The following is a 14,759-nucleotide window of genomic DNA, read 5'->3' as shown; positions in this document are numbered from 1 at the left end:
AAAACATAGAATAGTTTTGATCTGCACTGGGAAGAGTACAATACTGTTAAAATTCTATATCTTTTGAAGTATGATAGTAAAGTTTAACAAAATTTTCTTAAGTGTATTGGGAAGGTGTTTGGTATTTTTTATCTTGGAAAATGCTTTCAGGCAGTTAAGGGGGTTGTTGGTTGTAAGAAGTTCCCATTCTCACATCTAATCCCAGTGGTAAAGTTGGAGATTAGGAACAGCTACTATAATATCAATTCATTCCTACCTCAGTAGGTATAGAGATCTCAGATTACATCTAATGAAAGGTATGGTATAAGAGACTATTGCAGAAATTTCTTAAATGATAACTTAACACTATATTAGGTCAAGGAAACAAAGACATGAAAATTTAAAAACTTGATGCCCTTGAAGTAATCTATAAAGACTCAAACTTAACAGAATTATTAATACCTAAGTGGATCATATTGATTTGATGTTGCTTCCAGTTTCATCCCATTTGTGCCTACCCATGTTGAATAACTCCTATCTATGTCTTCATATAACTTCCCCAAAGGGGATCCATCCAACATGCTGGAGGCCTACTTTCTTTTCTCTTAACATCATGAAGTTATCAAACAGACTCAGAGTGTTTACCTGTCATCCCTTACCATGTAACAAGCCCATCTTTTATTCCATCGTATTTCTTTGTTCTTCAACATTGCTCATTAGCTATTAGTTTGTTCACACCTATCTATTGCCTTTTATATTCTGTATTTCACAGCCATATAGCTGTGATGGAATATTGGGTTTTTAAAAGATGGGCCCTTTTTGAGAGACCTTTGGGGACATTAAAGAGGCCTTGCAATTTCCTGGGAGCAATCTAAATGCTCTCCTCCTTGCTCTTTTCTGGGTTCTGTTCACTTTCAATTTTAATGTCTCTCCCTGATACATATGCTGATGAAAAAGCTCCAGGAGGTTGACTATCCAGCTGTATGTTAAAATCTAGGCAATAAACATTTTTTGTGTGTGGATGGTCAAGCCAAAGTCTTTGGAGTGGTTGTAGATTTCTCATAGAAGGATTGTCAGGGGAATACAATGTTTTCTCCAAACAGACATCTTGAAGGAATTCCTCCTCCTCTCCTCTATCCCCCTCCCATTTACAGTGAATCTTATCAACCTGGACTTTACACCTTTATCATAGTTGAAAGACCACCTTTCTGGTTTGTGTCTCACATGATGTTTATGATCAGTGGGTCATTTTGTAGTTAAACACATTTTTCAAGAAAGCTCAAAATGATTTTGATATATAGACAGACAGTTTATTGGTGGAGGGTCTTTATGGCAGTATTTTGCTGTATGAAAGCAAGTGCTTTTTCCTAATTAACAATGAGCATAATGGGTTCTTGGACTTACTGTATCTGAGTCAGCTGGGAGATAGTAAAGAGATGGCCCACCATGGAATTTTGCTTGTAAAAAGCCCATGTGTACCCAAAAGTTTTAAAATACTTGTGTAGATGAGTTTCATAGACATTTTGTATGGAAAAGGAGGCGTACAAAGGCATGTAATTAATATTCTTTTGATTGTCTTTTTTCTAGTGTCGGTAAGATTCTTTTAGTGTCTTCCCCTCCTTCAGAATAAATCCCTCAGTGCCTTCAGAATTGTGTCACCTCTGTGTATTCTTGGTTTTATCCTAATTCTTCAGTATCTTATTTACTTCTGTATGCACATCTAGAATTGATCATAGAAACCAAGTTGTATCTCTGCTGTCCTTAATAGTGAAAAGTTTTCTATACAAATCTTAGTCCACTACAGTTAGATTTGTCATTCTTTTTTATAATAAAGGGAAGGGCTGGGTGAATGGAAATCTAGGTGATGTGAAAAGATACTAATAAAAAAATATTTTTAAAAGTTTGCAGATCTTTTCTACTTTTCTACTATTTTTCCATTTTTATCTTTAAATGCCCTCATGATGACTTTGGTTGAGTTATCCAACTTTTTGTCAACTGTTTTTACCTTCCACTGTTCTTGCTGCTATTTGTGAGCTGGGACTTTTTATAATCCTCTATCATCCTCTATAAGCTTTTACCAGTGACTTCTAAACTAGTATTACCTTTGGCCATAATGTTTCTGGCAAGTAAATCAAATGTTTAACTAAGGTATTTTTTTATGCTCTTTTGATCTGGTTTTGACAGTTAATTTACATCAGTTTATTTTCTTTATGAAATTATTGTGATCAGTGTTGATGTCATTTCTGCTATCCATTGCCCATTTTTCATTGTCAGTAACTTGTTTAAATGGGTCAGAATTGAGTTTCAGTTGTATGCCATAAGTCTTTCTCTGATTCTGATCTTTGCTCTAACAGTCTGGTCTGACTACAGTACTGATTTAGGGATAAGGTCCACATCAATAACAAGTATGATTAAGCTTGGTGAAAAAATACATTTACATAATGTTCAGCTTGGCAAAATACTATATACATATTTAAGATGCTGTCTGTATAGTGAATCACAGTGCTTATATGCTTAAGCAGTTATTGTGTTGAAGAGACTAACCCACTTTCTTAATACATGAAGTTTGTTAACCCATAGTTTGCTGCCAGTGGACAGCTTATTCAGGATGAGTTAAGCTAGCCTATCAAAGTCCTTTATAGCTACCCTTTCTCTTTAATACTAATAAACCCCTCCCTAAACCTGATAACTTATAGTCAAAATAAATGCCTTAGGCAACTAGCACCTATTACATCTTCATTGTATTAAAATAAGTTTACCTCTTCTTTCCCTAGCACTAGGATATGGGGAATAGAGGTGGGAATGGGAACTCCTGTACAGCCAATAGTTCTCCAGGTCTGTTACTTAGATACTTCATGCAAGGCAGTATTTATCCCTTGAAGAAGATACTATTTTAAAACAAGAATCCTTCCCTTGATATTTTTTAAATGAATATTGTATACATATAGGCCATTTGTGTTATATAAACAAAAGGTGACTCTGCTATAGAATTAGGTTTCCATTCTCATGAGATTTGGATCAAAAATGGCAGTTCTGATATTTTCTCAAGTTCCTTAAAAAAAAGATTTTATCTGCAATTATATAGGGAATGGCCAAATCCAGTGCTTTTGAAACAACCTGAAGACAGCAATCTGAATTTACCTGTTTGGGATCCTAGGGTATGTGAATAATTCATTACATTATTTCTTTAATTACTCTCCAAACTGAGTTCTCTTTGTGATGATTCTGGCCCTATTTGCCTTTTTGCCTGCCCTCTCCTGTCTATTCCTTTCCTTTTGCTCTATTGATAGATAAGAAGAAATAAACAAAAACAGTTCTGTTATTGCCACCACTATATTTAAAAGTTGTCCAAGGTCAGGCTTGCTGTATCATTCTCATCATAGCCATTTATTAACTTTATTATTACTTTACCTGTGTTGCAATTTTATGTATTTTAGGTTGGGAAAAATTGCTGTGGGAACCACTGAAATAGCTTGCTTCCACATAGTAGGTACTCAGTAAATGGTTGTTAAAGAAATAAAATAAGACTTAATTCTTTCATTATCCAATTTCTTAGGTAAATCCATCTGATAGATATCATCTCATGCCCATAATCACCCCTGCCTATCCACAGCAGAATTCTACATATAATGTATCTACTTCAACTCGGACAGTAATGGTAGAAGAATTCAAACAAGGTAATCACTTTACTGTCTATATCCTTTTATCTGTGGTCTGCTAACAAGTTAGGTTTGGCAACCTGATTCTCAAAGAAGAAAAGCATTGTAATTATTGGTAAGGAAAAATGTTTAAAGGTTTTTTGGTGTGTTTTTTTTTAAATTTCTTTAGTCTTGGTGTTCTATTTAAATTGACCATGTTAATTCTGTTCTGTTTTCAAATCATTCTTTTATGTTAGAATAACAACAACAAAAAATAGTCCAATATGACTGAAACTTTGTTTTTGTATGTTGAAAAGGAATCAGCTGAGTTGAAATTTTTACCCAAAGGTTCAAGGTTTCTAAAAGTAAAATATTGAACAAAAGATTTTTGTGTCTGTTTTAAAACAGGTCTTGCAGTAACAGGTGAAATACTTCAAGGAAAATCAGACTGGTCCAAACTTCTTGAACCACCAAATTTTTTTCAGAAATACAGGTATTTAGGATTGTTTAAATGGGTTAGATGTTTGATAGAAATATTACTTATATTGTATTTAACTTTTATGGTTAATTGTTTTTGCAGATACATGCAAATTATATATAAAATAGTATTTATTTTCACATCTAATGGGGTTTTTTAAGTAGCTTTTCCAAAAAAATGGGGTTCTAAAATTTGGTTTTTGGAAGTTAGACCATGATTTCTTTGATTAAATATATGCATTAGGGGTTATAATCTGTATTGGTTCCAGTAGTACCCCACTTCAGTGAGGACGTAAACACATCTAAGATTATACCTTAATTATATTGGTATAACTAAAGAAGAGACACAGAGAGTCATGGTGTTGATGGTGGTGGAATGGAAATGATGTCTATATCCTGATTGACTATTCTTTGTATTTTTTTCCTCACTTCCTACTTGAATCTCCAATGGCCATTTAATATTGAAAATTCTTCATAGACATTATATAGTATTGACTGCCAGTGCATCCACAGAAGAGAACCATTTAGAATGGTAAGACTACTTTTTTCCTTTTTTAAAAAAAAAAAAACCTCATGTATAATTCAACCATGTAGATGATAAGAAATTTTCTTGCCTTAACAGCATCCTTAACTTTTTTCCTTTGAGATCGAGTGGCCATTTTAGTGGCACTGAATTTATTGACTGGTGTTTAGCAAATTTTTTCAAATTTGGGGGGTAGCCAGGAGTTAATGGTGCGTGTACAAGGCAGTTTCCTTTCTCTTATCCTTGTTCTCTATTCTAAGATTCTTGACCACATGGGCCACTGGGTGTACGTCAAGGCCAGCCCTAGTCAGAATTATAAGTAGACAAAGGTTGTCTTCCATCCCCAGCTTCCTTTCCTATGCAGTGTCATCCTTGTAGTGCTATCCCTCTACATGTTAATCTTTTACCCTTAGTGTAACTTTAGATTGATATGTTCTTTCCCAGATTTTCATTTAAGCCTTATTTCTAACTGTGGTATAAAAGGTGAAAGGTTTATCCCTTTTAAAACAAAATTCAATGTGTAGTTATTTTGAGGTAGGTCTTCCCTTGCACCCCTGAAAACATACCCTTCTTGCTTCTGTGGCCTATCCTTTCTGTGGCCTGTCATCTGAATCAAGTTAGGTCACCAAGTGAGTCAGAGAACATACTTCGTATTGGCAGCACACTACTATTAATATGTAGAATTAAGAGTACCAAACTCCCTTTCAAGTGGCATCACATATACAACAAGACTGCTCGAATATCTTTTTGTTACTTGTGTTAACATTTCAATTTAGCCAGCTAATTTGAGGCTTAGAGGAGTGGGCCCAGTTTTACACCTCTTAAACTTCACCTACTCCATGAAATCTTTTCTGATAATTCCCGTCAGTATTGCTGTCTCCCCTTCCTAATTGCCCATACTATTTATTGTCTGTACCTTGCATTTTGTCACTTGATTATATCCAATTTAGCACTTAGTTATATATAGTACCTCCACTAAAGTCCTTCCTACTCATCATGGCATGGAGGGGACCCTGGGTTCTCGAAGGCTATGCCAGTGGAGCACAAGTTCTAGCAGGTCCTACCAAGCTGGCTTCGAGTACAGGCCCGGCAATGGAGTGGATGTCTGCCTTCCGAGGGAGAGGCTCATCATCAAAGGCTTGGCCATCAGGTGATTATTTTTTTGGCCATAGCAGCTCACAAAGACCATCTGCTAAGGTGTAAAGGGGTTGTGATCTATATCAGTGTACCCCTATCAACAAAGTCATGGGTCCTTGAACTAATGAGGCATGTGCAATAATGCTTCTTCATCAGAGAATAAAATAACCAATATAAGTGTATTTTCTGGGAAACTAAAGTTTACCCTTTGTTTTAATTGCTAACTACTTTTTAAATTGAAGTCTTTCTAAAATATGTTGTTTCTCTAATTTAAACAGTAAGTTTAATCTTTTTATGACTCAAGTTTATTATGAATATCATTATTCTGTTATTTTTTAACCCAGCAGTGTCCCCGTGAGGTATATTGAGGATTATTTTTCCTGAACATAATAGAACTAATGTTTTAAATATCTTTAGTTCTTCTGGCCCCTTCCCTTCTGTTGTCATTTCTTGCTGCTTGTCAGTGTACCACTATTGTTTCTTATAATTTGAATTAGCTGCCTTATTTAGTACATAAATCCCAAGGGCTTTGAAACCACTCTTTGAAGCTCTGAGACCTTTTAAAATTCATGGCACAGTTCCACATGGTTGAAATCTTTAGTAAAATATCTGGATAAAAGGGGGTAATGGGGAGATGGCTTAGAAAGAATATGATTTTATAAAAGTCTTGTCTTTACAACCAGATTATAGGCTCTTGGAAAGGAAGAACTAGCATATTAATTTTGCATTACCTGTGACTAGTAATGTCACACCCATTATAGATGTCAGTAAACAAATATCTTTTAAATTGAGTAAGCCTCACTTATTGCAATACTGGTGCCTTCGAAAGGCAATTTAGCTCAGTGGAAGGAAGGACTGGAGTCAGAGAACCTGGGTTTAGAGCCCATTTGTGCTCAGTACTTATGTGAGCATGGGCAAATCTCTCCACTTTCTCATCTGTTAAATGACGAAGTTGGACCAGGTGCTTTCTGAATCAATGATCCTATGGAAATTCTTAGAAATTGAACATTTTAAATAGGGACTTGTTATTGAAAGAAGTCATGAAGGTTTAGGCAGCATGAAAAATTATTTTACTAGTTTGAAATGTCAGAGATCTTCTTTTAGCCTTACTCCCTATAGCCAATTAGGTGCTCAGTCCTTTGTATCTGTGAGATTTATCCCATCACTCCTCTTTATTCAGTAAATATTGCCACCACCCAAGTTCAGAACCATCCCTTTGATGTACTATTATGATAGCCTCCTAATTAGTCTACCTGCCTCTGCTTTCCCCCTATTCTTTGTACAAATGCCAAAGTTATCTTCCTGAAGCACAGGTCTTAGCAGGCCACTCCCCTGCTCAGCCACCTTCAGGAGCTTTCTCTTGCCAGTAGGTTAAAATATAAAGCCTAGTGTTTGGTACTGTCCACATTGTGGCTCCATGTTCCATATAGATTGGATTATTTTCCAAAGTTGACATGCCAATTTCCTCTCACTTTATATTTCACAGAGGCCATCTCTCATGCCTGGAATGTACTCTCTTTCACCTTTCAGAATCCTATCTCCATGTAAGGCTAGTTCAGATACCACCTTTTCTGACACTTGAGCTATTTTCATTGCCCCCATCATTCCCTACTTACTGTTATACTTTCATATATCTCATTCCCCCAAAATAGAATGTCCCATAAGAACTCTTTCTTCTTTGGATTCCCAACATCTAGCACAGAATGTCTTGCATTTAGTAGACGTGGAACAAATTTTGGTGAATTATGGTGCTGTAATATGAACATAATTATAGTATGGAATTCTTATAATTAATGATGTACACTTAAGTAATTTAAAATGGACAAAGAATTTAAAATAATTTTTCCTTGCAAACAAGTCACTTTACCTATGCCTGGTACATATATGGCTTTAAAAGTGACCACATTTTAAAGCCGATTGCCTTAGTCCACAGCTAATAATAGTCATCTTTGAGCACTTGTGGGTGGCATTGCTGTGACTAATCTGCAAAGCTGCCAAATTTAATGCTGGCATAAAACCAAGAAAACTATTCCATTTTTCCTTTTAGGGTTGGCTTAGTTGAATCCAAAATCCGTGTACTTGTTGGAAATTTGGAGAGGAATGAATTTATTACTCTTGCCCATGTCAATCCTCAGTCATTCCCAGGGAACAAGGAACATTATAAAGAGTAAGTTTAAAATCTTTACTTGAACTAGTGCTACTTGATATTTTAATGTTTAGGAATGTTCATCACCAGTTGTAGTGGTGGACTTTTATAAGTTTTATGCTTAGGCTAGCAGAGGGACTTTCAGACTAAAAGTATCTACTTTTCATTGTTAAATGTAGGGAAATGTCCTAAAATGTATTCTTTTATTTCTACTTTTAAAAGGAGTGACTATGTATCAATGTGGTTCCTTGGAATCATTTTCCGGCGAGTTGAAAATGCAGAAAGTGTTAACATAGATTTAACATATGACATTCAGTCTTTTACTGATACAGGTAAGACTAATGGATTTTTTTTTTCCCCTAATTTGGACCTAATTTCATGGATAAAAAGCTGTGCATGCAGGCTTATCAGGTGTGTGCTGTAGACTGAATATTTATCAGCTGTGAGAAGAACTAAACAGCATTGAAACAAATTTTACAGTTGTTACTCTAATAGCATCAAGTAAAGTGCTAAATGTTTCTTTTTTTCTGTAGTGACACTTCCATTTTTTAACTCTTGCCATAGCTATTTGTTTGAATCCATCCTATAGTTATGTAGCTATGTAGCCTCATGAAAATTAAGGAGGTATGATATCAATATTAGAAAAACAATTGCTCTTAGTGCCACAACTGTATATAAGTTGTTCTTAAATACTGTGAAATTTTTTTATTGATTTTTGAAATGTCAGGGAGATTGAGGGATAGAATTTGAATTTCTAGATGTTATAAGGTATGATGGGAACATATTATGGGAGGGTCTTAATAACTAGGGAGAGAGACATTTTACACTTGTTGCAATAAGTAATAAACCTTTTTAGAGTCTTGAATGTTCTAGAGTAATAGAAGTTAAAGTAAATGAGGAAGAGTAATATGGAGTAGACATAGGCAAGAGCAGGAAGGTCTAAAACACGTTCTTGAAGAACCTGCACTTCCTAGCAGATGACCTCTGTAGCATGGCAAGAAGGTCTGGAGTGTTGGACTTGGGAAACGAGGTTCAAATCCCAACCAAAATAAGTAGTAGTTCTTTGTGCATGGGCAAGTTGCCTAGCTTCTCTGAGCCTCAGTTTTCTCATCTGTAAAATGGAAATCATAATAGCCCCTACCTTACGGGGTTATTACAAGAATTGAAGGAGATACATAAAGCAATGTGTTTGTGCTGTGTAAATGTGAGCTGCTGTTGCAAAGCACGGAGATTTAGTTTCTAAAACATTGGCTAAAGAAGATGAATAATATCATAGTCCTTTCCCCACCACAAAAAAAAATGTTTTTACCTTAATTTTCTTTAATCCATAAGGCACTTACCCAATAAGAAATGAGGGGAGAGACCCATGCCTCTTGTGAGCTAAATGGTACACACACCCAACACATAGGTCACAAAGGAAAGATCCAGGAAGAATTGAGAGTAGGCCATATATAATGAGCCCCTCCACAGCTCAGGGCACAAAAAATGGAAATATGGAGCAGAGGATATTGAGAACCCAGATGAGGGGCTTATGTGGCAGAGTATTTTGGATTTAGAGCATTTGCTCTGCCTGTGACTTCATTTCATATTAATTAAATTCAACAAAGCTTTTATCTTGACTGGTCTGGTTTATCTTTTAAATGTTTTATTAATACTTTTTATTTTGTATATTATCTCCCAAAAATCTCACCTTGAACCTTTTCTTAACAAAGAGAAAAATTTTAAACGTTAAACCTGCCCATCAATTCCAAATGCCATTATTAACGACAGTTTTTTTGTTTTGGTTTGGTTTGGGTTTTTGGGGGGCAATGAGGTTAAGTGACTTGCCCAGGGTCACACAGCTAGTAAGTGTCAAGTGTCTGAGGCTGGATTTGAACTCAGGTCCTCCTGAATCCAGGGCCGGTGCTTTATCCACTGTGCCACCTAGCTGCCCCCATTAATGACAGTTTGTATCAGTAGTTCACTGCCTATAGAGAAGTCCTCTGGAACTTAGATTAGCTGTTGAATCTAATTTGCATGCTGATGTCTTTTAATAGTTTCCTTTATATTATCTTTGTCGTGTATGTTTCTCTGCTTTCTCTTCCCTGTGTTAGTTAATAGAAATCTTCCCACATTCCTCTGATTGTCTCATTGATCATTTCTTATGGCACAATCACATTTCACCACATCACCCTTTCAGTTACTCTTATGTAATTGGTGCCCCATCTAAAGAGCAGTGATGTGAATGTGTGTTAAATTTATGGAACTTTTCTGTCATTGACCTAGTGGGGACACATCCTACTCAGTAGTGGGATGAGTTAAAAGGTATGAACAGTTCGTTACTTTTTTTATTATAATTTTAAATTGATTTCCACAAGAATTGGACCAATAATGTAATATTGTGCCTAACTTTTCACAACCCCTGCAACATTTTTTTATTTTCATCTTTTATCTTCTCTGCCAATTTGATGTGTGTGAAGCTAAACTTCATTTGTTTTAATATGCTTTTCGTTCCATCTGACTACATATTGGAGAATGGCTTCATCCTATTTTTGTCAATTCTATGTGGGTCTTAGATTAAACAGACATATAATCAGATGTTTCCAAAGATTTTTGGTCTGTTGTCTTTGAATCAGTCCTATGTTGTGTTCTAAATGGTGACATGCTAATGAAAATATTCTAGGATATTAGTCTTGTGTGTGCCTGTACATAATGCTAGTTTGTTTTATTAAGAAAAGTCAGAGCTTTTGCAGTTTAAAATTTAGATTTCCATATAACAAGATGTTGTTTTACAGTATATAGGCAAGCAAACAACATAAACATGCTAAAAGAAGGAATGAAGATTGAAGCAACTCATGTAAAGAAAAAGCAGCTTCATCATTATCTTCCTGCAGAAATTTTGCAAAAAAAAAAGAAGGTAAGTGTGTATGACTTCAAATGGAGAAAAATCCAAGACAAAAGATAGTTGCAAATTAATCTGTGTTTGCAGTTTGGAATAGACCAGGGTAGATTTGCCTTCCTAATTGGGCTGATCTTAAGTATGCGTTCCTTTAGCTATCCCCAGATTTAAATTTTACCTTTAAAGGTTCATCCACAAAAGGATGATCTGTTTGCTGATAATTGAGTTGACCATGTTCTTTATATCTCTAATTGTTGGCTTTTGTTTGTGTCTTTAATTTTTAATCTTGTGGGCTTTTTCTTTCTCAGCAAAGCCTCCAAGATATCAATCGAAGTGCTAGTGGACTACAGTCAAAGAGATCATCCCTGGATGGAAATTGCTTGGATAGTTCCAGAGACACTGATAATGGAACACCTTTTAATTCCCCTGTATTATTAAACAAGCATCCCAAGCCTGAGAGTCCTCCTGTGGTAGAAATGGAAAGGTCTGTGTTGTCGATTTAATCTTTCATTAAATAACTTTCTTAGGATACATTTTGACCTAAAATATTAATCTTTTTTAACACCTTTTTCTTCTGTACCTATAAGCACCATTTCAAAAAGAAAAAAAATGTTAGCACAAATGTTTAACCTTGTTAGGTTTCTAAGTGGTGTCATTAGAATATGATACTTTCCAGACTACACCTCAGCCTTCAGATTTTTGGAATGACAAGTTGGAAATGCTCAGCTAGAAAACAGTTATAAAAGGCTCTTGAATGTGACCTTTTAGTGAAAGTTTTAAATTACTCATTTGATATTTCTTTGTAATGAACAAGAATTGAAGGTATATTAATGGAGAGTTGTGACGATTCAACAAACAGGAATGAATAATTTTTCTTTCTGTGTTTGAGGTTTAAAAATCTCATTAACTCCCCATCTTCCATAAGCCCCTAAGTTTAATGTGGATTTTTTTTTTTTAGCAAATGTTGGTTTATTTTAAATCATTAGAATATTTAGATTTTTTTTTTCTTTTTAACAGCAGCTGTGCTGAACCTGATGAAACATCACCTGCCACCGTTGCAGAAAAGCCTTTGGATGTTGTTTCTTCACCTCCAATTCAAGGATTATCTATCCCAGTTATTGGTTCAAGTATGTATCTAGACTTCTTGCTACTAGTGTTTCCACTGTGATTGTTATAGTCTAAAAGAATTCCTCTTTTGCAGAAATTGATTCATCATTAAAAGCCATATCGCCTCCAGCTATCTGCACCATTCCTACCGTAGTAGGAAGAAATGTCATTCCTCGTGTAATAACATCTCATAATCTAGTCCAAGGGCAGCAACATCAAAATGGAATGTTAAGTGTAACATCTAAGAGTGCTTTATCCAAGAGATCTCATTCACCTTCTTTAGATGGATCTCCTAAAAGGTTGAAAGACATAGAAAAGGTATGGGCACTTCTCTGTAGCTTTTTGGTTCAATTAATGCTACTAAAAATTACTTTCAGACATTCCTCCTAGACATTCTCAGTCCTCTAAGTGCCTAAAAGTTGTTACACTTTACTTTTTCTCTTGTGTGTGTTTATTTTTATAAACATTTATTAACTCTCCTTCCCACTGTACTCCTCATCCACATTGGATTTATAAATTCCCACATTGGCCATTTCCAAAAATGTATTTCTCATTCTGCATTTTATTTTATTTTATTTTGGTGGAGCAATGAGGGTTAAGTGACTTGCCCAGGATCACACAGCTAGTGTCAAGTGTCTGAGGTCACATTTGAACTCAAGTCCTCCTGAATCCAGGGCTGGTGCTTTATCCACTGCACCACCTAGCTGCCCCCCCTCATTCTCCATTTTAAGTCTTTCACCTCTCTGGCTGGAGGTGGGCTATGTGTTTCTTCTTCAGTTACTTGGACTCATGATTTATCATTGCACTGATCAGTTTTGAAGTATTTCAGAATTCTTTTTCTTTATAATATTGTTGTATAAATTTTTCTAGTTCTGTTTGCTTTACTCTGCATCATTTCATATAGGCCCTCCTAGTTTCCTATGGAATTGTCCATTTCATAATGTCTTATGGCACAATAATCCATTACATTCTAATACCATAATTTGCTTAGACATTCCCCAATAGGTGGACACCCCCTTAGTTTCCAATTTAAAAAGAGCTACTAGAAATATTATTGTATATATGATTCCTTTTCCTCTTTGATCTCTGGAGTATAGGTCTAATGGTAGTATAGTTGGGTCAAAACTGTTTTGAGGACATGGTTCCAAATTGCCTTCCACAGTGGTAGGATCAATTTACAGCTCTACCAGAAGATCATTTAATGTGCCTGTGTTCCCACAGCCCCACCAACAATTGTCATTTCCCTCTTTTGTCATCTTTGGCAATCTGCTTAAACTTGCTTAAATTTGTATAATGGTAATCCAGAGCATTTTTCCATAAGATTGTTGATAGTTTAGAATTCTTCTTTGAAAATTACCTCTGTGAAGGTTTTGACCATTTATCTGACTGTTGGAGTCATATAAGTAAATCAGTTCCTTATATATCCTGGGTATGCAATCTTTGACAGAGACACTTGGTGCAAGGATTTTTTTCCTCATTTACCTAGATCCATTCTATTTTAACTACAAAATGTTTGTGCAAAACCTTTAAAATGTTATGTAATTAAGTTGGCCATTTTATTTTCCTTGTTCTTCTAATTTGCTTATGAAATCATCACCTTAAGACTTGATCTTGAGAGATAATTGGTAATTGGTTAATACTTATTTTCTGCCAAACTGTTGTCCAATTTTCTCAAATATGGTCTTTGGGTTTATCAAATAGTATGTTTACTGTGTTCATTTACTGCTGTGTAATGTATAACCTTTCCAATCAGTATCAAATCACTTTAATGATTATTACTTTGTAGTGTAGTTTGAGATTAGATTCCAGTAGATGTCTTCCCATTTTTAAAAATTTCCCTTGAGATCTTAACCTTTTGTGTACCGTGTGAATTTAATTACTTTAGCCCTATGAAGTGATATTTTGGTAGTTTGGTTGGGTACTAAATAAGTAAATTAATATAGGCATGTTATTTTTTAGATATATCATTTTATTATATTGACTTAACCTACCCATGACCTTAATTTTTTTTTTTACAGAAAATAATTTTATTTAATGCATTGTCTAAATTCTCATTCAAGTTTCTATTCATCTGATTTCTTAAAAGTAAATTGAATATTTTCAGCCATGTTTCAATGAATTAAACATTTTAGTGCCTACTGTGGATAAGATACTCTGTTAGGCACTAGGAAGATAAAAAGTTTAGAAGAGGCACAGTTCCTACCCTTATGGGCATGAATATTTCTTCCCTTGCCAAAGAGCACAACCCTTTTATGTGATTGTTTTAGTGAATTACTGATGCCCTCCCCCACCCCCCCCCAAAAAAAGAGGTCCTTACCTCTTATGCAACATGTTGGCAGAGACCCACTCCGAATTTAATTTGTTTGCTCTTGAATGAAAAACCCTTTAGCCCATTGCCAGACAGACCTGACACAGTTTGAACTCTTCTGCAAGTCCCCTTTTCTTCTGCCTCCCTTACTCCACCCCCACCCTATTGCCTACACAATTCACTATTCCATAATAGGATGTCAGTGGAGGAGTTTCAGCCTTATTGTTAGGGGAACAAACCAGAGGTCAGCAAGCCACAATTGACTTTAATAAAATTAAACCTTATCTTAAAATGTAAAAATGATTCTGAGCTCATGGGCTGTACAAAAACAGACAGCAGGACATATTTGGACCGCATAGGCTATAGTTTGCTGTCCCAAGCTAGATGAACAGAAGAGACTGGGGAAAAGGAAACCTTGCGCATGTTTTAAACTACGGAAGAATTATTTCAACAGCTTATATTCTATGCACCTGTATCAGTGACAGGTCTTAGATGCTAAATGATTAGGGCAATTTTACTTACATAGAAGCTGTTATTGTGAACTTTGGATTAAAATACCCATTATA

The 14,759-nt window shown here is 35.3% G+C and overlaps 1 protein-coding gene across 3 annotated transcripts in view; it reads left to right on the top strand.

Annotated features, from left to right (window-relative positions):
- Window positions 1-14,759, top strand: part of PAPOLG (poly(A) polymerase gamma) — a 42,244-nt gene that overhangs the window by 23,300 nt on the left and 4,185 nt on the right. For 2 of the 3 annotated variants that reach the window (XM_043985002.1, XM_043985000.1), the window contains exons 10-19: window positions 3,065-3,137; window positions 3,536-3,656; window positions 4,026-4,110; window positions 4,573-4,626; window positions 7,802-7,921; window positions 8,123-8,232; window positions 10,675-10,796; window positions 11,087-11,262; window positions 11,796-11,905; window positions 11,980-12,203. In XM_043985002.1, coding sequence (XP_043840937.1) covers window positions 3,065-3,137; window positions 3,536-3,656; window positions 4,026-4,110; window positions 4,573-4,626; window positions 7,802-7,921; window positions 8,123-8,232; window positions 10,675-10,796; window positions 11,087-11,262; window positions 11,796-11,905; window positions 11,980-12,203 — 1,195 coding nt within the window. The remainder of the gene's footprint in view (window positions 1-3,064; window positions 3,138-3,535; window positions 3,657-4,025; window positions 4,111-4,572; window positions 4,627-7,801; window positions 7,922-8,122; window positions 8,233-10,674; window positions 10,797-11,086; window positions 11,263-11,795; window positions 11,906-11,979; window positions 12,204-14,759) is intronic. The other variant, XM_043985001.1, reaches the window with a different exon arrangement.

The sequence above is a fragment of the Dromiciops gliroides genome, chromosome 2, assembly GCF_019393635.1.
Source record: "Dromiciops gliroides isolate mDroGli1 chromosome 2, mDroGli1.pri, whole genome shotgun sequence".
Taxonomy (NCBI): domain Eukaryota; kingdom Metazoa; phylum Chordata; class Mammalia; order Microbiotheria; family Microbiotheriidae; genus Dromiciops; species Dromiciops gliroides.
This window is presented reverse-complemented; position numbering and strand designations above follow the sequence as displayed.